This window comes from Schistocerca cancellata, chromosome 3 (genome assembly GCF_023864275.1).
Source record: "Schistocerca cancellata isolate TAMUIC-IGC-003103 chromosome 3, iqSchCanc2.1, whole genome shotgun sequence".
Classification (NCBI taxonomy): Eukaryota; Metazoa; Arthropoda; class Insecta; order Orthoptera; family Acrididae; genus Schistocerca; species Schistocerca cancellata.
In genome coordinates, this window is record NC_064628.1 from 724,410,463 (window position 1) to 724,436,234 (window position 25,772).

General features: G+C 40.1%; 1 protein-coding gene across 3 annotated transcripts in view; it reads left to right on the top strand.

Moving 5' to 3' along the window:
* Positions 1-25,772, top strand: part of LOC126175739 (TATA element modulatory factor) — a 173,250-nt gene that overhangs the window by 58,376 nt on the left and 89,102 nt on the right. For 2 of the 3 annotated variants that reach the window (XM_049922689.1, XM_049922690.1), the window contains exons 5-8: positions 6,888-7,147; positions 12,750-12,851; positions 14,593-14,750; positions 15,331-15,410. In XM_049922689.1, coding sequence (XP_049778646.1) covers positions 6,888-7,147; positions 12,750-12,851; positions 14,593-14,750; positions 15,331-15,410 — 600 coding nt within the window. The remainder of the gene's footprint in view (positions 1-6,887; positions 7,148-12,749; positions 12,852-14,592; positions 14,751-15,330; positions 15,411-25,772) is intronic. The other variant, XM_049922691.1, reaches the window with a different exon arrangement.

Consider the following 25,772-nt stretch of genomic DNA (forward strand, 5'->3'; position numbering starts at 1 on the left):
ACATCGATGTGGTGGTTGAGCAGGTGACTACAACAACCGCTTTTGTGGCAGAAAACACGATCCCTCGCTCTTTAGGGTGCACCCGGTGAAAGGCAGTCCCTTGGTGGTTGACGGAAGTCACTGAAGCAATTAAGGAGAGTTGGCAAGCTCTACAGTGGCATAAGCGGCACTCTTCCCTGGAGCACCTCATAGCCTTTAAACAGCCCTGTGCCCATGTTTGCCAACTTATCAAACGACGGAAGCAGGAGTGTTGGGAGAGATATGTCTCAACCACTGGGTGCCATACGTCACCTTCCTAAGTGTGGGCAAAGATCAAACGTGTTTTTGGGTACCAGACACACCAACAGCTGTTCCCGGTGTTAACATAAATGGCGTGTTGTCTACCAATGCAAACGCGATCGCCGAGCACTTTGCTGAGCACTATGCTCGAGCCTCTGCGTCAGAGAATTAACCCCCAGCCTTTTGCACTCTCAAATGGTGGCTTGAAGGGAAAGTTCTCTCGTTCAGTACATGCCACAGTGAATCTTATAATGTCTCACTTACTGAGTGGGAGCTCCTCAGTGCCCTGCCATGACACAGCTCCTGGGCCAGATCAGATCCACAGTCAGATGATTAAACATCTCTCATCTGACTACAAGTGCTGTCTCCTCATCATCTTCAACCGGATCTGGTGCGATGGTGTCTTTCCATCGCAATGGCAGGAGAGCCCATCATTCTGGTGTTCAAACCCTGTAAAAACCAGCTTGATGTCGACCCTTCAGCCTCACCAACGTTCTCTGTAAGGTACTGGAACATATGGTGTGTTGGCAGTTGAGTTGGGTCCCGGAGTCACGTGGCCTACTGGCTCCATATCAGGGAGGCACTCTACCACTGATAATTTTGTGTCTCTTGAGTCTACCATTGGAACAGCCTTTTCCAGATGCCAACACCTAGTTGCCATATTTTTTGACTCGTGTAAAGCGTTAGACATGACCTGGCGACATCATTTCCTTGCCACATTGTATGAGTGGGGTCTCTGGGACCTGCTTCCGATTTTTATCTGAAACTTCCTGTCGCTCCGTACTTTCCGTGTCCAAGTTGGTGCTTCCCATAGTTTCCCCCATATCCAGGAGAATGTGGTTCCGCAGGGCTCTATATTCAGTGTGTCTCTATTTTTAGTGGCCATTAATGGTCTAGCAGTAGCCGTAGGGCCGTCCGTCTCACCTTCTCTGTATGCAGATGACTTCTGCATTTCATACTGCTCTGCCAGTACTGGTGTTGCTGAGCGGCACCTACAGGGAGCCATCCACAAGGTGCAGTCAAGGGCTCTAGCCCACGGCTTCCAGCTTTTGGCTGCAAAGTCATGTGTTATGCACTTCTGTTGCCATTGTACCATTCATCTGGAACCAGAACTTTACCTTACTGTTGACCCCCTCACTGTAATGTAGACATATCGATTTTTAGGAGTGGTTTTTGATGCCCGATTGACTTGGCTTTCTCATCTTCGTCAGTTTAAGCGGAAATGCTGGCAGCACCTCAATGCCCTCCGCTGCCTGAGCAACACCAACTGGGGTGCAGATTGCTCTACACTGCTGCAGCTCTACAGAGCCCTTGTTCAATCCCGCCAGTGGGTGTCTGGTTTATAGTTCAGCGGCACCCTCAGCGGTGCATTTGCTCGACCCAGTGCACCACTGTGGCGTTTGCCTAGCAACAGGAGCTTTAAGGACGAGTCCAGTGACCAGCGTGCTTGTGGAGGTTGGAGTCCCTCCATTGCAGGTTAGGCGTGCACATCTGCTGACCAGTTACATTGCACACGTTCGCAGTTCTCCTGCGCATCCAAATTACCGTATCCTTTTCCCACCCACAACAATTCATCTCCGGCATTGATGGCCCAGGTCAAGGCTTCCAATTGCAGTTCGTGTCTGATCCCTTCTTTATGAACTGGAGTCCTTGCCTTTACCACCTCTACTTGAGGTCCATTCACATATACCTCCATGGTGTACACCTAGGCCGCGGCATCACCTGCACCTTTCACATGGCCCATGGACTCAGTTAGCCCTGCGGCTCTCTGCTGCCACTTCCTCTCTATTCTTGACATGTACCGAGGCCACAAAGTGATTACACCAGCGGCTCAGTGGCTGATGGTCACGTCGGCTTTGCATATGTCCATGGAGGACATATTGAACAGCATTCCTTGCCCAATGGCTGCAGTGTTTTCTCTGCAGCGCTGGTGGCTATACCTCGTGCTCTTGAGCACATCCATTCAAGGCATGAGGAGTCGTTTCTTCTGTGTACTGACTCCTTGAGCAGCCTACAAGCTACCCTCGTCATCCTTTGGTAGCGACCATCCAGGATCCCATCTATGCCCTGGAATGGTCCAGTCGTTCAGTGGTGTTTATCTGGTCTCCAGGTCATGTTGGAATCCCAGACAACGAACTTGCCAACAGGCTGGCCAAATAGGCTACGCGGAAACCGCTTACGGAGATCGGCTTCTCTGCAACTGACCTGCGTTCAGTACTACGCCACAAGGTTTTGCGGCTTTGGGAGACGAAATGGCATAACCTCAGCACACACAACAAAGTGCTTTCCACTAAGGAAACTATGAATGTGTGGCAGTCCTCCATGCAGACCTCTCACAGGGACTCTGTGGTTCTCTGCCGGCTCCTCATGGGCCACACTTGAGTGACACACAGCTACCTCCTGTGCCGTGATGACCCACCTCAGTATCAGTGTGGCTCCTGGCTCGCAGTGGCCCATATCTTGGTGAGCTGTCCATCTTTGGCTGCCCTGCGATGGACTCTTCAGTTACTGGACTCGTTGCCATTTACTGGACTCGTTGCTATTAGTTTTAGCTGACAACACCTCATTGGTTAATTTAGTTTTACATTTTATACGTGACGTTGGGTTTTGTCATTCTATATAAGTTTTAGCGCATGTCCTTTGTCCCTTTGTGTTTTCCAGTCTGATGCTTTTAGAGTGGATGTTTTAATGTGTCGCAGAGTGGCTGGCTTTCTTTTATTCTCGTGGTCGGCCAGCCTTGGTCATTGCTCTCTTGTTTGTACCCCTTCTACCTGTTTCTTGCATATCTCTGTGGTTTTCTTTTTCTGTTTTCTCCATGGCAGTGTTGGTTGTCCTCCTGTCGTTCTTATGTTTCTTCCTTTCTCCTGTTATTGTACTGTACTTCTCCTTTCTTTTCTTCTTTCCCTTGTGTCATTCTTCTACTAGAACAAGGGACTGATGACCTTGCAGATTGGTCCCTTCCCGCCTCCCCCCCCCCCCCCCCTCTCTCTTTTAAACCAACCAACCAATCATATTGTGGGAGTATAAAATTTACAAACAACTCCAAACACAGTCACCGTTTATAGCAACATATCTTTTAACAACAAATTGACTACACCAGCAAAATCTAATGGTCCCGTCTAAATTCTATGTAAACGTTATATTTAAAAATTGCTTAGTACATGAGTGCTTATTGTGGCTTATTGTATAAAATGACATATTTTTATTACATATTCAGAGAAGTAATTCTAAATTGATTATAACGTCCAATGTTCATTTTTGTTTGTTACGTATTTGGGGATTACTGACAACAATGTAATGCTTATTTACAAATTCTTGTTTTCTGTAGATTGTTGGTTTCAAATCAGGCCTTAAAACAAATGTATTGTCAAATGCAAGATGTGTATGCACATCTTAAATGCAAAAAGCAGTCAAAGATAACTGATAACCCTCAATAGAACAGTATATTGTGGTATGCATACTGACCTGCATTTTAAGTTTCAGACAACTTGTTAGAAAACTAAACAACACTGTCTTTACTGTAGTTGTAGAAAACTAGAAAATTAAATTCCAGTATGTGTTGTTTTTTCAAGGCATGGAAGTAGAATAACAGCGTATTCATTATTGATGTTTTGTCATTGTGCGTGTTAGATATTTTTGATGTGTTGGATATAGTACATCACATTTGTACAACATTTTAAACAGAAACTTAGGAGAAAATATAGACCTTCATGTAATTTGCGTGTAGACTACTGTCTTTTCATATTGGTATTGTTGATTAATTTTTGTAATAAAGTAACTGGAACAAAGTTTTCTCATGCATGACCATTATACGATACAGCATTCGCAGCACGTTTTAAACATGCACAATATTTTCTCTCATTCATTATCCAGGACTGTGTTCAACAGTATTGAACAGTGTACTTTGTTGCTATTTATATGTTGACTTATTAAAGGGTTTTACATTTCCCTGGCATATTATAGCTGTGGGTTCTGTATAAATATAAGAAAAATTCCTCTTCATCCCCTTCCCACAAATACTGTAATGTAAATACGATATATATACTGTATTTCTGTTACTCGTTGAAGTATTACCTCTCTTCCAGCCTAAAATTTTCAGATACAAAATTTTTATCAAAGAACAAAGCAAATTGGCTATAATGGCCATAAACTGCTAGGTCCTTCAACATCGTAATGACAGTTTCGACTGTAGTAAAAATGAGAATTTTTGGAGCTCAGTATTAAATAATGGAACTTCAGTATATTATCTTACTATGTTTTTCTCTGTATTCCTTTTGAGGTTTTTTTTCCCCCCATCTGAGAGATGCAAAAGCAGTTGTTAAAAACCAACGAACTTCTTTGCATCTTGTGTGGTAAATATCATTCTTTTTCTAGTGAGAGAATAGGTTGCTTCAGTCACATGCTTCTTTGTCCACTTGATGTGTTATTACTCATCTGATTAATTGTTTCCAAGCAGGTTATCTGTGAAGTGGCAAAGGACAAGAGACTGGACATTTTATCTGCTGAGAGAAGTAGGTGTAGTTGGTGAGCATAGTGGGATTCTGTTTAATTCACCAGAACAACTAATTTTTATACTTTTTATTGCAGAGTTTACAGGCAACATGTGGTGTTCAGTTGAAAGGGTTATTAATAAGTTGTACATTGGTGCTAACAACAGAAGATTGATATTTCAGTCAGTGGCAGTAAGACTTTGTTACAGGGTGCCCTTCACCAAAGGAATCACACGCTTATATACCAATAAAGACATGCGTATTCACTGCTCGGGTAGTAAGAACTTGTCAGGTACATTCTGCCAGATTCAGTTTTTCTCAATTCACTGTAGTTAGGGTTTTGTATCCTTGATTCCTGCTTGTGTTATGTGTCATGTGTTTTCATACAAGCAAAGAAATTCGAAGGTCACTAAAACATGTATTACAGAAAATTTTTTTTGGCAGTGAAGTGGATGAATGAGGAAACTTGAGATACAAGCCAAGAATTTGACAATAAATGTTAAAGAATGCTTACATTGGAAAAGAAACATTCTCTTTACTGCTAAGAAACAGTAAATAAAGATATACAATTGATTAAGTTCGAGTGAATACTTCAATAGAATAACTACACACATCAAAAAAAGTTTTGCATCGCCCCAGTTCCCAGAACTCCTGAAGATAGATGTTGACTGTGGATATTGTATCACAGACACAGTCCCTTTGACTGTTCAGAGATATCACTAAACCCACCCAACGATGTAAAGAACCATGCATGAGCAGCACCTATTAGACAGAGGGTGTCCAACAGCCGATCAGTTCCAGTCATTCCACCAGGAAGGGTGTACACGGCTTGTGGTTTCTTTAGTTCAACCATGCCTAGGCAGTTAATACCACAGTTCGATCGTGCCGCATTGTTACTTTGTGCCAGGAAGGGCTCTCAATAAGGGAAGTGTCCAGGCATCTTGGAGTGAACCAAAGCGATATTGTTCGGACCTGGAGGAGATACAGAGAGACAGGAACTGTCGATGACATGTCTTGCAGGCCGTCCAAGGGCTGCTATTGCAGTGGATGACCGCTAGCTACGTATTATGGCTCCGAGAAACCTGGACAGCAACGCCACCATTTTGAATAAGGCTTTTCATGCAGCCACAAGACATTGTGTTATGACTCAAACTGTGCACAATAGGAAGCGTGATATGCAACTTCACTCCTGACATCTATGGCGAGGTCGATCTCTTTGCAACCACGACAACATGCAGTGCAGTACAGATGGGCCCAAAAAATGCCAGATGGACCGCTCAGGATTGACATCACGTTCTCTTCATCGATGAGTGTTGCATATGCCTTCAACCTGACAATCGTTGGAGACTTGTTCAGAGGCACCCCGGTGAGGCTGAATGCCTCAGACACATTGTTCAGTGAGTGCATCAAGGTGGACTTTCCTTCTGTTTTGGGGTGGCATTATGTTGGGCTGATGTATGCTGTTAGTGGTCATGGAAAGCACCGTAACAGCTGTACAGTATGTAAATGCCATTTTCTGACCGATAGTGCAACCATATCAGAATCGTATTAGTGAGGCATTTCTCTTCATGGAGGACAGTTCGTGCCCCCATCGTGCACATCTTGTGAATGACTTCCTTCAGGATAACGACATTGCTCGACTAGAATGGCTAGCATGTTCTCCAGACATGAACCCTATCAAACATGTCTGGGATAGATTGAAAGGGGCTGTTTATGGACTATGTGACCTACCAACTACTCTGAGGGATGTACGCCGAATTGCCATTGAGGAGTGGGACAATCTGGACCAACAGCGCCTTGATGAACTTGTGGATAGTATGCCATGAAAAATACAGGCATGCATCAATGCAAGAGGATGCGCCGCTAGATATTAGAGGTACCAGTGTGTACAGCACTCTGGACCACCACCTGTGAAGATCTCGCTATATGGTGGTACAAAAAGCAGTGCGTGGTTTTCATACTTATGAAAAAAGGGTGGAAATGATGTTTATGTTGATCTCTGTTCCAATTTTCTGTACAGGTTCCAGAACTCTCGGAACCGAGGTGATGCAAAACTTTTTTGGATGTGTGTATTTCATAATATGTAGTGTGCCATAACAAACATTGAATAATCTGCAGGTGATAGAAGCTACCTCAGCAGCTGAAGATGGCTCAAGTGGATCCACATTGTCAGACAGCCGAACACTTATGAGCACAGATAGCAGCGGTGATGCCACATTGATGGATAGCAGCATTGAGGAAAGCACACCATCAGCACCCATAACACAACAGCAATCCAGTTCTTATTATGTTAAAACTATGCTAGCTGATGCTATGGGTGAGGAGGAAAACAGAACGTCACTTGTTACTCGTGACCAGTCCCCTATATCATCAGAAAGGTAGGGCACCTGGAAGCTTTGTTAGTTTAATTCTGTCTTCAATATTTATTTTACCAATTATCAGATATGTTTAGTTTGTGAGTGTGTGAGTTTAGCATGCATGATGTAACTCAGTTTTTTTATGAAAATTCATATACTGGCTTTTTTATTTCTTAGAAAATTTATAAGAAGAGGAGTCAAATACAGTTATTATTAAGGAAACATGCTATAGCCAAACCATACTCACATTTCAACTAAGATATGAGGAAATGAAGGATTTTAAAATCATGAAAATGATAATGAGGTGACGTTGAAGTGGATGTACTTGTTGGTGTAGGTCATTACTGTCATATACCTCCATTATGATGACAGGTTGATGTATTCAAGACCACAGTTGGGAGTGGCTGACCAAAGGAAGTGTTAATCTGCCTATTTTTGATGTGTGACATTCTGCTGTATGCCCAGCTGAGACAGGTGTTTCAAGCTGCTTACACTGGCACCAGCATGGGCACCACATTCCACCACAAGTCAGACCATTCACATATGTATTAACACATAACCTCAAAGCCATACATCTGCATTGTTTATACTGTGCATGTGCACAAGATGTAGGATTTCTTCTTCTGTGGCTCTTGCATTGCTGGAACAATTGTACTCTCACATTTGTGTAAGCACATCTTCACGTTCAGTTTCAATGGTTGCTTTTTCTGCTCAAGTGCCTTCTGCTTATACCAACAGCTCACACAAAACATTCTTACACTATTGCTGACACTACCAATAGCACCAGTGGTGGATATGTATTGGGGTGGGGGGTGGGGGGCACAGGGCGGACCCCCCCACCCTCACCCCCGCTCACCCTTGTAGGGCCGCCCATATTGCCACCCGTGCCGCCCCCGCCAGTCAGCCCACACGATGTTCATTCATTTCTTTTGTCAGTCGACATGACTGAATTGAGTTATCAAGTAGTTGTAGTTTCCTGTGTAGCAGGTACTCCACGTTATCGTATTTTATTCGTTTCTGTCTGGCCCATAGGTAGCTTGTGATCTCGATACGTTACTCCATCTGGCATTTGTTCGAGAAAAGTCATGAATATTGTACTGTTTTCTTGTACAGAGAACCTTCAATATGCAGCATTATAAATACGGAGTATTCAACGAATAGGAAGCTAGTTTACATTCAGCAGAAATAATAAGATGGAAGAATGAATAAGTAAAAAGTCCAAGTTGTAGCAAGTGCAAGTGTGAAGATTAGTCAAGAATGAGAGTGATCAATTGATTGTGAAGTATTAATAATAGTAGTTCATAGTAATTTGTCAGTAAAAATATTGTTACAAGACTCATAGCAATATTTTTACTAATAACATAACAATAGTTTCCATTCCTAACTCGTAATAAGAGTTAGGTACAGGAAACTATTGATACGTAAGTTAGCTCAAGATACCTTTAGCTCCCCCTCCTTGAGGTTTTTCTATATCCGGCACTGAACAGCAGTCACTTAAAAATTATGATTTACAGTACCTAAGCCATTCTGTGACACTTCAAGAAAAATAATGTAATGTTCTGTTTAATACAGTCCAATCTTCAGGTTCGTCTGTCCAGTCTTTTTCCAATACATTGTAGCCTTCACTATGATGATATGGTGTAATATTTTCTTTATCTTGTGGACAAAAGAGCTTCTCTGAGTTTTCATACACAGCATCAACTTTGTAGTAATGTATAATTCACTTTTTCAAAAACTTGACTGATTTCAAATAATTTCTTATTAAAATAGTCAACCACATGATAAGTTATGGACCTGACCAGCCTGGCATAACATTTCTTTCAATTTTGCACTTACTGAATTTCTATTTGCTTTCTAGAGCCACCAAAAATTTTGTCTTGTTCCCATTCAAGTAGCACTTTGTAAAACCTCACATTACTGACCAGAATAGGCATGACGTAGGTGACCTATTGTACACTGTATTGCCTCAACCAGATTGGAAATTGGACAACAGTTATACATCTGAATTTGGCATATTTCTTTTGCCTCTAAGAAATTGTTTCCATGCCTTTTGTTGTGGCCTTTTGTCTGTCTGTAGTCATTTGGGCTTAATCCCATTCTCAACATAATCGTCAGAATGCTCCTTAACCATCACATTGGCATTCACATTTCTCAGTGGATAAATTCTTATAAATTTAAATATCAGTTCCATCATTACCATGGTTTGATTCCATTTAGAACATGGAAGAAGTCTAAACAGATTAATGTAAATTATCTAATTGTTTCAGTATTGCGCGGTGCATCAAGCACATTGGATAGCCTATACATTAAATTTTTTGGCCATTAACCCAAGGCTTAAAAAATATCAAATCCTTTACGACATATTAGCAAATATATAAAAATTTCTTCAAACCTAAATGTGTGCAACACACGTTTTTTTGCGATCTTCATACTGGTTTGATGCAGCTCGCTACACTAGTCTATCTTGTGCAGGCCTCTTCAAGCCTTCTATATTCCACGAGAATCAGAAGCAAATCTAATCTGGCATGTATATTTTACTTTGGGACACTATGGAACAAAGAAATGTATACAGAAACTAAACACTTTCTGTTATTTCACAAATGTGTGTAGGAAAATTCACAAAATTTTCAAAACATGTACTATTTGTCAAAAGGAAAATCCTGAGAATCCGATTATTCCCATTAAACTTAAAGAAATTGTAGCAACAGACATAGGTGGACAGTATCCTAGACGTAGAGGCGGTGTGAAGTATGTACTCACTCTGTATGACCTTTTCTCAAAATATTTGAAACTGTATACCATAAAATGCACAATAGCCAACACAATCATCAAACGGGTAAGAAGAGTTTATATACCTAGCATTCACAAACCTGTCGCCATACTCTCGGACAGTTATAAGTGTAGGTAGATTTTGGAAAATAATGACATCAAAATTGTCCTTATCTCAGGATTTAGCCCTCAGTCTAATCAATGTGAAAGGGTCTTCAGGAAACTAAACTGTTTTATCTGATCTTACATGTCAGGAAATCATTCCAAGTGGGTGAACTATTTGTCTCTTTTCGAGGGAGTTTACAATAATTTGCCAGTATATGACTCTACACCTAAAGAAATTATGTTAGATGTAAAGGAAAGTGAAGACTTTTGTGATCCCCCTCCGAAGATTCCTGGATGAACTGGAATCCTATGACAACAAGATGCGAACTCTAGCAAATAATGCCAGAATCGGAAAACATGAATTGGACGAAACTATAAAACAGACTCAGAAATTTACACTAGGTGTGCAGCTACTTTTGAATATTCACCCACAATCTTGTCCATTGAAGCGACGTAACACTAACTGGGCACTCCTTTGTGAAATTCCATACATAACTGCTTGCATTCCACAAGCTGGTTTGCATTTTTTACAGAATCCTAGAACAAATAAAATAATTGGATTATACCATCATAGAGATTCACATCAGTTTCATATAAAAGCATAAACAAAGTCATTAAAGAGACATGCAGGTAAGTGAATCACAAACCACAAATGTAAAGCGCACCACCGTGTCTACAGCTTACAAATATACAAAATTGTCTAAGATATTTTATTTCAGGTCAGCAGCTAAGAAGAAAGAAGGGATGCTGAAGAAGAAAACTTTATTATGATTTAAATGATGTCCTTATGTTAAATGATTTATTTAATTTATTATGCTGCATAATGAAGGTTATGCCACTCACTCAGGAATTTACAGTGTAACAGTTATGACAGAAGACTGAGCACAAACAGAAATCATACCTAGAAATGAACTACGTTTCAAAACACAGACTGAAACCACATACTTTCAGAATATAATGTAAAATGTCAAAGGAAGCAGACAAGTGATGTAGAAGTACAAAATCATCACACAAAATTGGAAAACAGATTATGGTCCACAAATATATCAAGTATTGTATCTTGTATCCCAATTTAGAGTAATTTTAATTCTTACTTAAACTGTAGTATTTGATTCATAGATATGCGCATGAGCTCCCGTGTTGTTGTGTGGCTTGTGCTGTGCCTAATCTTTCCTTTCAGGCTTCACTAAGAAAGAAGAAGAAGAAATTATATGGTGACATAAAAGAAACATAGAATTGCTGCATAAACAAATGTATAGTATAATGTTTAGAATCATAAAAAACAATGAACAAAATTGTATAAATAATGATGGGAATGTTTTAAGTTACCATAAACTGTGATAAATTCGAACATTGAAGATCAATGTAGTGTACTGTGAAACATGTGCAGGGCTACGGCAAGTTGCAAAAGCAAATATAAACGAGTGAATACTATGGGTGTGAAAAGTAGTGTGGAAATTGGAGGGTGAAATGTTCTCAGTAACGCGATGACAACCCATCTGCCTAGTACAGCGTCCAAAAAGAAAAGTAGTCGCAGAAATTGTATCACTCTGCGAAAAAAGGAGCCATGAAGAAAAAAAAACATTGTATGTAAAGCATGGAATGAATGTGGATTATGAGAAAAGACACTCTTAACAATGATGTCAAATAAACAGATTTTAAGTGTGTCTGGACACTTAGCAAACACTGCACATGATGATCAATCTGCAAAGATATTAAAAATCATTAAATTATGTCATTATATATATTGCAAGTAAAAGCAACATTTATTTTGTGTGTTTTTATTGTACTATATGTTATATATTTACCTTGCTATTTCTGTGTTACAATGTGTAATTTCCTCTTCTGTTGATGATCTTGATGCATCAAGCCAAACGTTTAACCACTTGTGACAAAGTATGAAAGGGTTGCATACTGTACTGTGGAAAGACTGGCATACAGCAAGCTACTGTGCATATCAGAGACTGTTGAAGTATGAACGTTGCATGATGTTGGCTGTGACGTATTCTGCTCACAATGAGACTAAAGTAATGCACTAGGAAGCACAGTGATAGAATTTAAATTTGATTATTGTGTAAAAATGTAAAAAAAACTGATATATGTGTGTTTTTGGAGAATATTGTAAACAAACCTTAGAAGTCATCATCATCATCATCATCATCATCATCATTGTTATCTGTATGTATGTATGTATGTATCTGGTACACTATGAGACACCAGATGGAATGTATCTGGTACACTACCAGGCACCAGATGGAATGTATCTAGTACACTACCACTGGCCCATAATTTATGGGAATTGGATGACTCATCTGGTGCCACACACCTCTGGAAACATACCAAGGACTTGTACAATCCACGCCCTGCAGCATTGCTGCTGAATTGTTACCAAGTCTGCAGAACAATAGACTAATTAAGCAGGTGGTAATTATGTTTTGACTCATCAGTATATAGTTTTAGTCATGAATAGAACAGGTCATGTGGGATGTGAGTTTGTAAAATAAGGACTGGCAATTTAGTAAGCTCATGTATCAATCTGTGGCTTGATAAATATTTGCTTCATGAACATTTTAATAGTTTGATTTTATTTTCCTGAACTGATCTGACTACAGTGTTTGAGTTTAAGACCTCTTAACCCTTATTTCGAAGTTGAGGACATCACTCTGTTACACTGTATTACTTTGGATCTTGGCTCATAGTTAATGGCCTTTGCATCTTTATAAAATATAATTCATATCATCATTTTCAGCAGATCTGATCTTGTGAAAGTAGAGTCAGAGCAGACAAGTGGCCATACATCTGGAGATGAACTTGAAACCACAACTTCATCTGATATAGAAATTATTTCTAGGTGAGTAAACTTTATCAAAAGTATTTACATAATACATCAATATTGGAGAAGAAAAGTTGCTACTCACCATACAGCAGAGATGCTGAGTCGCGATAGGCACAACAGAAAGCTTTTGGCCATTAAAGCCTTTGTCAGCAATATATACACACACACACACACACACACACACACAATGGTTTCAGTTGTCAGAGACTGTAGACATGTCTGTCGCTGACAAAGGCCTTAATGGCCAATAGCTACAATTGTGTGAATCTTTTGTTGTGCCTATCGCAACTGAGCATCTCTGCTATATGGTGAGTAGCAACTTTCCTTCTCTAATATTGTTACATTCCATCCTGGATTTTCCATTGTATTCAGAGAATATATCTTATTTATAAACAAAGTAAAGACCTATAGTGAGTGATCACTGCATGTGTTCCTGTTTTTATGCGTTTGGGCGCTGATGACCACGCTGTTTAGCGCCCGTAAACTTCAAACACACACACTATAGTGAGTGAGCTTGCTTAAGAAGTCTGTAGTGAATCCAAAAGGCAGATTTGACATCTGTGGAATGTCTTTTAGCTGAAAACCATCCACTTGATGTACATTGTGACACTTTACACACTGTTAAGAAAAACAAAGATGACACTACTGGAAATACTTGGTCGATACACAGGCAACACAGTTAGTTTTTGGAAGCCTAAACACAATACTCCCTCATTAAATAAGTTTCATTTATGAAAATGTTAGATTGCAATAGTAAAAATCAATGGTATGATCCATTTTTAAAATATAACACTTTCCTTTATAATATGAAAATGTATACTTATCTTTTCAAACAATCTTTATTTGTATCACTAGTAGCTCAGTAAGTTGCCTGTTATTAAATCTGTAATTGCGACATTCAGTTGGCACTTGATGATGGCCTAATGAGTCAGAAACTTGTTTGTGATGACATTAATTACAATTGTAGAATGTTAGAAAAGTGTTTCCTTTTTGCTATTATTGTCAAGTTCTCTCAAGCACTGATGGAAAGTTCGGTTCATGTTACTTATTTTATTTTTTCCCACTATCGTCATAATTTAGGCAACCAATAACTGAAATAAGTTTACGATAAATAGTGCTAACTTTTTGGTGAATATTAAGATGTCATAAATCAATTAATTCATTAGAATTTGCTTACAATAAGAATTTTCTCAAGAAGCCTCTTCGGAATAGGGAATTTATATTCAATTTCATTTTATAATCTGATAAATAAGGTATGATTATGTACAGAAGCACATTATCTGAGGTACATGGTATTATAAAGGTTCATAAATTATTTCTAATGTAAATATATTGTAAATCATCTCCCACTTTATTCTCATTGTAACCTCCTACTACCACATGTTTTAAAATTAGTTATGCAGTCTGTTCTGAGCCAATGTGTCATGGCATGATTTAGATTAACAGCAGATTTTGCTATTATAGAGTTGTCACTGTGTAGCTGGTAAGTGGTTACATTTGGACGACAGTGTTAATATTTGGCATGCAGCTCATGAAAATAGAAAAAAAAAATTACTTATTTGTGCCTCCCTCATCCTGTACCAAATGTAACTCTTAATAAAGTATTTTTTAAATAGTAAATCCCATAAACAGTGTGATAAAATATTACGTATGTCATGTGTGGTAATAACTTTTGTTCTTTTTTGTGATGTGTTGCAATATCATCCATAAGTGAGTAATCAAGTTTATGCTGACAGTACTCTTATTTGTTAAATAGTCCAAATGGAGACAGCAGCAGCACACACTCCCGTCATAGTCCAGCAAAATTGTTACAGCGAGCCACGAGAGGAAAACTAGCCCTAGCAGTTGCTGAACATGAATGTTCGAGTTCACATGGGTCAGAGAGCAAGTTTTCAGTCATTCCAAAAACAAAAGGTGAGCAGTATTATTAGTCATGTGTAGTACATACTCCAGGTCTACCCTAAAGTGTTATGTGTGCGTGTGTGTGTGTGTGTGTGTGTGTGTGTGTGTGTGTGTACACATGGTCTCTCTCTCTCTCTCTCTCTCTCTCTCTCTCTGTGTGTGTGTGTGTGTGTGTGTGTGTGTGTGTGTGTGTGCACATGGTCTCTCTCTCTCTCTCTCTCTCTCTCTCTCTCTCTCTCTCTCTGTGTGTGTGTGTGTGTGTGTGTGTGTGTGTGTGTGTGTGTGTGTGTGTGTGACAGACAGACAGACAGGCAGAGATTTCTATATGTACGGCATTATTTTAGTAAAGTCATCAGTTTTTGTTGGATGAGCATTGTTTTCAGCTGTTTCAATTAATGTATATTATTCCAGATAATAAGTGTGATAAATTCCACAAATCTTACCAAGATGACTATAAAAGCTTTTGAACGCTTGCTAAAAAGCCTTTGTTTGTAGTGTTAGTGGTCTGACTTAGCTTTTGTTTCCTTTCCTTAAGACCATCATATATATTGCTCTTGTGTGCAAAAAAGATAACACTTTTAATGATAAACAGGCCACCAGCGTGAACTTTCTGAGACTTCTAGTGGAGGTTCCGATGACAGTCACTGCCAGGAGGTGGAGAAACTGTTAAAGGTGTGTTATATGTACATTAATTCGTAGTACATTATAAGGGTTATATTAATATGTTTCAGTTTGTGCTGATTTCCTGTTTACATTAAGTTTGTACCAAAAATTTTCATAATACTTCGAAGAAACTTCCAAACTTGTTCAATACTAGATGGCATTAACGTAAATATAAAGTCGGGAAGTGAGAAGTACACTTACATTAAAGCTAATTTAGCTCAAAGATACCATGCATTTGCCTCACAAAATAATATCATAAGTGGATATAATCTCTACATACATAAATTGAAGTCTTCTATATGTTACTGTCGATAAATACAGAGTAAACTCAGGAACTACTGTAATGATTTTCATGTTTTTACTGATAAGTAGACTGATTTTTTGAGTAAGGTTTATGTATATAATTTATAAATATTTCGTGCATATTGGCTGAACTGAGAAGAATTCAAAGTGAACCACTGCTATGTAAACAAGACCATTCGCATTTAGTGGTGAATGACATAATTCACAGCGGATTATTGCTGCACTATTGCGAGTGCTTATTTTATCTTCACCACTCTCTGCAGTGATGATGGTCCTCCACTCGTGCTGAGACACCATCATCACAGTTGTGTGATCTATTTTCAATTCTGAGGTTTGTACATTTTGTGCTGGCTGCACATATTCATGGATCAGGTCAGTGCTGACCAATATAGATGTGAAGTGGCATTTAATTGAAAAACTTGCACTATGCCACTGAGATATACAAAACTATTGTTACCAGAATCTACATATACATGCATATTTTCTTCTTCTGTACATTTCATGAAGCCTCCCACTATGTTTTTCATCTGTATTTGAAGGCTAACCTTCTGAATGACTGTACAGGTTTTGATACAGTTTTTACTAATAAATACACTGAGTCAGGTTGGGCCAGGTGGCACGAGAGCTTGTAGCTTCCATCATTGCCATGAGATGCCTCTCTGAACACCAATTAAATGTGGAACACCTAAAATTCATGTCTCCTGTCAACTTTCCTGGCCCAACTGTTTAAATCATTTAACATATAGGAAAGTGATGTTATTCAGTTGCCTGAAGTTGTTCTCTGGACTTTAACCATAACACTATACAGTGATCTGTCTCCCATAGGATGAAGCATAAAAAATCAGGAAAGGCGTGTGTTATATGCTGCATCAGGCCACCAAAGAATGATATATTTTCTGCTGAAGGGGCAGCTATTCATTATATCAGAAAAAATAAAGATTTAGTAGTTTTACCCACAGACAAGAGGAATGCCATGGTCCTCCTTTCTTAGCTGGACTATGCCAGTAATAGAAATGATAAAACAGAAGATATTTTGAGTCTTGAAAAAGATCTCATTGTTTACAGATAATATTAGGAAATTGGAGCCCGGTGCTGCCAATCTGCCGAGAGAGTATGGTTCACCCATAATTCACAAGGAAGAGATGCTATTATATCCAATATTTGGCAGAGTATATAGATGGGATTATGAATAGTATCTAGAGTTAGTGATTGGACACAGTTCCCGTACTCGCTCCCTCTAATTGCAATGAATACTCACAATCCGTGAAATATCATTGGACGCTTCAGGATAAAGGAACAACTAAACTGGCCTGGGAAGGTGCAGGCCACATATCACAAGTCATTTGTTATTCGTAAAAGTTCAACAATATTTTATTGCACAGATAAATCTTATAATTCAGCTGCTTGACCAAAATACATTCCCACTGAATTCTCTTATTCCATCTTACCACCATAAATATAGAGCATTGTTCAACTACATTAAAAATGGAAACTCTTCAATTCAGATTTACAGGTAAACAACACAATAGGTTCAATATAAATAATAAAAAATATAAATTTCTCTTAACCCTAGCCAAAGTGAATCACATAATTTTGAAAACATATTTGAATATTGGCATATTCAATATACTCATCATCATCATCATCATTTAAGACTGATTATGCCTTTCAGCGTTCAGTCTGGAGCATAGCCCCCTTATAAAATTCCTCCATGATCCCCTATTCAGTGCTAACATTGGTGCCTCTTCTAATGTTAAACCTATTACTTCAAAATCATTCTTAACCGAATCCAGGTACCTTCTCCTTGGTCTGCCCCGACTCCTCCTACCCTCTACTGCTGAACCCATGAATCTCTTGGGTAACCTTGCTTCTCCCATGCATGTAACGTGACCCCACCATCTAAGCCTGTTCGCCCTGACTGCTACATCTATAGAGTTCATTCCCAGTTTTTCTTTGATTTCCTCATTGTGGACACCCTCCTGCCATTGTTCCCATCTACTAGTACCTGCAGTCATCCTAGCTACTTTCATATCCGTAACCTCAACCTTGTTGATAAGGTAACCAGAATCCACCCAGCTTTCGCTCCAATACAACAAAGTTGGTCGAAAGATTGAACGGTGCACAGATAACTTAGTCTTGGTACTGACTTCCTTCTTGCAGTAGAGAGTAGATTGTAGCTGAGCGCTCACTGCATTAGCTTTGTTACACCTCGCTTCCAGTTCTTTCACTATGTTGCCATCCTGTGAGAATATGCATCCTAAGTACTTGAAACCGTCCACCTGTTCTAACTTTGTTCCTCCTGTTTGGCACTCAATCCATTTATATTTCTTTCCCACTGACATTACTTTCATTTTGGAGATGCTAATCTTCATACCATAGTCCTTACATTTCTGATCTAGCTCTGAAATATTACTTTGAAAACTTTCAATCAAATCTGCCATCACAACTAAGTCATCCGCATATGCAATACTGCTTATTTTGTGTTCACAAATCTTAATCTCACCCAGCCAGTCTATTGTTTTCAACATATGATCCATAAATAATATGAACAACAGTGGAGACAGGTTGCAGCCTTGTCTTACCCCTGAAACTACTCTGAACCATGAACTCAATTTACCGTCAACTCTAACTGCTGCCTGACTATCCATGTAAAGACCTTTAATTGCTTGCAAAAGTTTGCCTCCTATTCCATAATCTTGTAGAACAGACAATAACTTCCTCCTAGGAACCCGGTCATGTGCCTTTTCTAGATCTATAAAGCATAGATACAATTCCCTGTTCCACTCATAACACTTCTCCATTATTTGCCATAAGCTAAAGATCTGGTCCTGACAACCTCTAAGAGGCCTAAACCCACACTGATTTTCATCCAATTGGTCCTCAACTAATACCCGCACTTTCTTTTCAACAATACCTGAGAAGATTTTACCCACAACGCTGATTAAAGAGATACCTCTGTAGTTGTTACAATCTTTTCTGTTTCCATGTTTAAAGATTGGTGTGATTACTGCTTTTGTCCAGTCTGATGGAACCTGTCCCGACTCCCAGGCCATTTCAGTTATCCTTTGTAGCCATTTAAGACCTGACATTCCACTGTATCTGATGAGTTCCAACTTAATTTCATCCACCCCAGCTGCTTTATTGCGCTGCAATCTATTGACCATTTTCTCCACTTTCTCAAATGTGATCCTATTTCCATCATCATTCCTATCCCATTGTACCTTGAAATCTGAAACATTACTGATCATATTTTCACCTACATTGAGCAACTCTTCAAAATATTCCCTCCATCTGCCCACAGGATTCACCAGCAGTTTTCCTGACCTGTCCAAAATACTTGTCATTTCCTTCTTACCTCCCTTTCGAAGACTGCTAATTACACTCCAGAATGGTTTTCCAGCAGCTTGACCCATAGTCTCCAATCTGTTTCCAAAGTCTTCCCAAGATTTCCTCTTGGATGCTGCAATTATCTGTTTGGCTTTGTTTCTTTCTTCCACATAACTTTCTCTGTCTACCTGAGTTCTAGTATGTAGTCATTTCTGATATGCCTTCTTTTTCCTTTTACAGGCTGCCTTGACTGTGTCATTCCACCAAGCTGTTTGCTTCATCCTACTTTTACACACTACTGTTCCAAGACATTCTGTAGCCACTTCTAGTTCTATGTCCCTGTACCTTGTCCATTCCTTTTCCAATGACTGTAATTGACTACATTCAACTAACTGGTACCTTTCTGAGATCACTGTTATGTACTTGTGCCTGATTTGCTTATCCTGAAGTTTCTCCACTCTTATCCTCCTACATATGGACCTGACCTCCTGCACTTTCGGCCTCACAATCCCAATTTCACTGCAGATTAAATAATGATCAGTGTCATCAAAGAATCCCCTAAATACACGTGTGTCCCTCACGGCCTTCCTGAATTCCTGATCTGTTATTATATAGTGAATGACAGATCTGGTTCCCCTGCCTTCCCAAGTATACCGGTGAATGTTCTTATGATTAAAAAAAGGAGTTTGTGATTACTAAGCCCATACTGGCACAGAAATCCAAGAGTTGTTTCCCATACCTGTTGGCCTCCATATCCTCTCCAAATTTACCCATAACCGTTTCATACCCTTCTGTTCGATTTCCAATCCTGTCATTAAAATCACCCACGAGCAGAACACTGTCCTTGTCCTTTACTCTAACAACTACATCACTGAGTGCCTCATAAAAACTATCCATCTCATCGTGGTCTGTCCCTTCACAATGCGAATATACTGACACAATCCTAATTTACTTGCTAGACACTGTCAAATCTATCCACATCAGCCGTTCGTTTACATACCTTATTGCAACTACGCTGGGTTCCATTTCTTTCCTGATGTAAAGCCCTACACCCCATTGTGCTATTCCTGCTTTGACTCCTGACAGGTAGACCTTGTATTCTCCCACTTCCTCTTCTTTCTCACCCCTTACCCGAATGTCACTAACAGCTAAAACGTCCAGCCCCATCTTATTTGCAGCCTCTGCCAGCTCTACCTTCTTCCCAGAGTGGCCCCCATTGATATTAATAGCTCCCCATCTCATTACCATTTGTTTGCCAAGTCGTATCTTAGGATTCCCTTCAGTTAGAGGTGGGATTCCGTCACCTCCAAAGGTCTGAGGCATTTTGCTCTGATTGTTGTCAGCATCATATTTAAAGTACCAGGGAAGCAGGTTGCTAGCCTTACTTGCCCCGGGTCCCATTGAGTTTTACCCCTAACGGTTGAGGGACTAATCGGTGGATTTGGTAGTCTTTACCGTATGAGCAAAAAGGTGACCACGACTCAGAATATGTCAGAGATGCCCAGCCTTATCCCAAAGTAATTGGTATCCCGACTGTCGGGACCACTTAGCCACTCATACGTTGCCCATGGTTCATGAACTAGGACATGGCTACAGGAACCCACACCATGAACCACTGGGTTGGAAAAATAATAAAATACCATATCACAACTGAGTATTACTTCAGCGATAAGACTGTTACATTGAAAAAGCCAAACTTCAGACAAGGAAACCACAGAAGGGACAGGTGGAGCAGGCCAAGTCCGAATAAGATGGAAAATAATGGGCACTACTGGTTTAATTAACATCTGATTTCTACGAGATAGAAACTCAACTTGTAAAGGTTGCCGTAGCAAACCCGGAGGCCATAATGTCTCAGAGGTATGGTGAGACAGGAAGCGGTGCGCAGCCCATGCACATGTACACGGCTGATGCCCAGTGAAGTGGCAAGTAACTAATAAGACCCTGGAGCAGTGCCTCCAAATGCTATGAACAGCTTGGAAGGCAGAGAGAAAACAAACAAAAAAATCATGCATAATAACCCTGGAAAATGTGAAAATGCCCAGAAAGCTCAGCATGAGTGTAGCCCCAACCAAACCTTACGTGTATCAACCAGAATTTTACAAAAGAATTATTAATGATTAACCAGTTAATCTTACAATAAAATATAATAATTTAATGTGAATGACACACATCAACTGTTGAAAGTAGCTTAGAAGGCAACAGGCAAGTCCTAGGCACTACACTCAAACAACTACAATCTTAATCATATTTAAACAATAAATATTAATTTTCCTGAAAGGGTAAATCTCACCAGAGTAATGGAACCAAATTGCGCAAAGAGCCAAGATTCACTGAGCCGCTAGCATTTGCTTACCACAGCTGTAGGAAATTTTACAGCCACTGCATCAGTCAGGGAAGCTACAACTTCCAATACAAATCAGACTCAATTTTGACCTCAGTGGTCACTAACACATACGGGAGCCTAGAACATATGACATTTAGTTTCAGATGCAACTAACCAATAAGCAAGCATTGAAATAATTGTAATTAAAGGGAATTTTAAAACACACAAATGTGGCACTCAAATGATCTCAAACAGAGGCATGAAAAGATAAATTCATTTCTTGAAACAGTGTGATGGCAATCCAGTTGGGAGCACCTTCAACATGGGAGCACATGCAGCAATCAATAATGAGTACCTTGCTCACAAGGGCAGCACAAACAGCATTAGAAAATGAACAGCACTCCAACACCCATATAAGCAGCTATGCCTCCTTAATGCAGGGAAATCAGGTGCATCGATATTAGGCCCAAGTATTGCTGTCCAACACGACTTTGGTGACAACCAGCCACTTAGACAATCTGCGCCCGTAACCTCCATGCACAACCCGCCGTACGTCACATGTGCCACTGTCTCTCTCTTGCCCTGACTATGACTGACCACCAATGTAATCAACAAGCTGCCCAAGAAACTGCAACCAAAAACTGTACTAATGGACCAGCAAGGTGTGATATGGTGAGTGGACAGAGGTAGAACGCGTCAGTAGGCAAGAATGTAAAAACATGGAATGAGCCTACACAGCTCAATCTTCCTCACTAAAAACAAACACATCCCTCCCCCCTTCTTCTCCACTGCAACCGCCTAACAGGAAAAGTCAGTCAGTGCTCTTGCAGGGTGTATATGCTCCGGGACAACCGGGAAATCTGGAAAAACCCAGGAATTTTTTCATCTGGGAAAAAACCAGGAATGTTTTAGAATTCAGGAAATTTTTCATTGTTTTAGTCTTCAATTAAATTTTTCTGATTTTGGCTAGAAATAACAGATGAAACAGGCCTTAGGATGGAGACTGTGGAATACTTCATAACAGTGAACTGCGGCTGACGAGTGTTATGTCACAATTGTTTACATTAAGTTAGTTTGAGGAGTTGCTCGCGGGCTCACGCGCATGTGCAGTTGAGCAGTACTTTCTCCCACTTCCGGCTACTTGAAGTGTGGCTGTTAGCTGTATCAGCAGTAGCAACAAGCAGCCAGATGCTACCTGGCAAAATTCAGCTTGTTTCCTAAGCAACTGTTTGTAGGTGGTGTTGCTGTCTCTGGGAAACTTAAGATTTCAATCGACTTCTTGTAAGGCAGACAAACAGGTAGAAATTGCCAATAGTGTCTGCCATGACATTAACTGGTCTAGACCAAATGGTATGCAAACGAATCTCAAGTCATGGGAACACCCCTGCCGACCTCTTGTTTCCTTAGCAGTAATTCATAGCAATCCACGTGCACCAAGAATAAGATAACCCAACACAAGCCCTGGTCTCCATAATGCCAACTCAAATCTGGAACAATTGTAACGCAATGTATTAGGCACAATATAGAAAATAGTAACAAATGACTTCTCGGAGGACAGCCACACTCTGAGGCTAACGTCCGCCGCTCGTGGTCTCGCGGTAGCGTTCTCGCTTCCCGAGCACGGGGTCCCGGGTTCGATTCCCGGCGGGGTCAGGGATTTTCACCTGCCTCGAGATGACTGGGTGTTTGTGTTGTCCTCATCATTTCATCATCATCCAGGAAAGTGGCGAAATTGGACTGAGCAAAGGTTGGGAAATTGTACGGGCGCTGATAACCATGCAGTTGAGCGCCCCACAAACCAAACATCATCATCATCATCATCTGAGGCTAACACTAAAATATCAGTGGACACCTCAGGGTAAAGGAACAACTAACCAGCATGGGAAGGTGCAGGCCATTCACAAAAGTTCAGCAATATTTTATTGCACTGATAAATCTTATAATTCAGCTGTCTGACCAAAACACATTTCACTGAATTCTAACTACGGAAAATCCAGGATGCACTGTAAAAATGTTATGAAAAGGATATTTGCCACTCACCGTATAGAGGAGATGCTGAGTCACAGATTGGCACAACAAAAAGACTGTCACAAAATAAGCTTTTGGCCCACAAGGCCTTTGTCAAAAATAGATTGCGCGCACACACACACACACACACACACACACACACACACACACACACACGACTGCAGTCTCAGCTGAATCCACACGTGCCTATCTGTGACTCAGCATCTCCACTATGTGGTGAGTAGCAACTATCCTTTTCATAATGTTGTTCCACTGAATTCTCTTATTCCATCTTTTCAAGCATAAATATAGAGCATTGCTCTTGTATGTTAAAAATGGAAACTCTTCAATTCAGATTTATGGCTAAACAACACAAAGTAAGTTCAATATAAATAATAAAAAAGATAAATTCCTTATAACCCTAGTCAAAGTGAATGGCATAATTTCAAAAACATTTTTAATCAATAAGGGAAGGCTCTTTGGTATATTGAAGATACTGGTATGGAAAAATAATAAAATACCATTTCATAACTAAGCATTACATCAACATTAAGACTTTTTATGTTAAAAAATCCAAACTTCAGATGGGGAAACAACAGAAGGAGCAGCCCAAGTCTGAATAAGATGGAAAGCAATGGGCACTACTGGGTAAATTAATGCCCGATTGCTGTGAGGTAGAAACTCGACTTATAAACCAGGGAGCCGTAATGTCTCAGATGCTGCAGTAAGATGGGAAGCAGCACGCCACCCGCATGCATGTATACAGACGACACAGACCAGCTATGCCCAGTGGACTGGCAGGTAACAAAATATGATCCTGGAGCAGCACCTACAAAGGCTCAGAAGGCTGAGAGAAAACAAGCAAAAATATAACTCATGCATAATAATAATAGAAAATATGAAAATGCTCAGGCCAGTCAAACCTTATATGTAACAACCAGCAATTTACAAATGTATTATTAATGATTAACTGATTAATCTGACAGTAAAATATAATGATTTAATGTAACAGTCACACACAACCCTCAGTCACATTAACTGAAGTGGCCTAGAAGGTAACAGGCAAATCCTGAGGTCTTTTAAACAATAAATATTAATTTTCCTGAAAGGGTAAATCTCATCAGAGTAATGGAAGCCAATTGTGCAAAGAGCCAAAATTCACTGAGCCTCTAGCATTTGCTTACCACAGCTGTAGACAATTTTATAGTCGCTACATCAGTCAGGGAAGCACCAACTTCCAATACAAATCAGGTACAAATTGAAATTAAAGGAAATTTTAAAAAACACAAATGTGACACTCAAATAATGTCAAACAGAGACATGAAATTGTAAATTCATTCTCGAAACAGAGTGATGGAGAAACAGAGGCAATCCAGCATAGTGGGAGCAATTTCAACACAGGAGCACTTGCATCAATCAAGTAACAAGTACCTTGCTCGCAAGGGCAGCACATACAGCATTAGAAAATGAACAGCACTCCAACACCCATATCAGCAACTATGCCTTCTTAATGCAGGGTAAATTGACTGTGCCAACATTAGGTGCAAGTACGAGGGGTGACCTAAAAGTAACCGGAATCATAATGCTGCACATCGTGTACTTTTAGTAGCAGGTTGCGCCGCCAGAGGATTGTAGTAGGAGCTCTGCTGAGTCATTCTGCCACACGGCGTCACCCAACAGTGAGAAGTGTGGTTTCTTTGGCAGTTCTTTGAGTGTGCATACAGTGCAGACGTGACACGAGGAAATGGCTAGTTCTTACGAACAACGTGCGGCAGTGAAGTTTTGTTTCTTGCTCGGCAAGAACGCAGCAGAAACTGTTGCGATGATTCAGACAGCCTACAAAGACCATGCTCTTAGTAAAACGCAAGTGTACGAATGTTTTTCTCAGTTTAAAAAGGGAGAAATGGTGGTTGAAGATCAGCCCCGTTCTGGTCGACCTTCAACTGCTCGAAGCGAAGACAACATCGACAAAATCCATGATCTCATCAGTGAAGATCGATGCAGGACAATTGACCAACTCGAGAACTTGTCCAGGTTGTCCTGGAGCTCAGTCCAGTACATCTTGACCATCGATTTGGGGATGCGAAGAGAGACAGCAAAATTTGTCCCGAAGCTTCTTACCAGAGATTAAAGGGATCGTCGCGTTCAAGCCTGTATCGAAATGAAGGACGTGTTCAACGATGATCCACATTTTTTAAACAAAATCATTACAGGTGATGAGTCATGGTGCTATGGGAACGATCCAGAAAGTAAACAACAGTCATCACAGTGGAAGTCACCTGGCTCACCTCGACCAAAAAAGCTCAACAAGTGAAATGGAATGTGAAAACAATGTCGATCTCTTTTTTTTTTTTTTCATCAAAGGGATTGTACACTCAGAATTTGTCCCTGAAAACCAGACAGTAAAC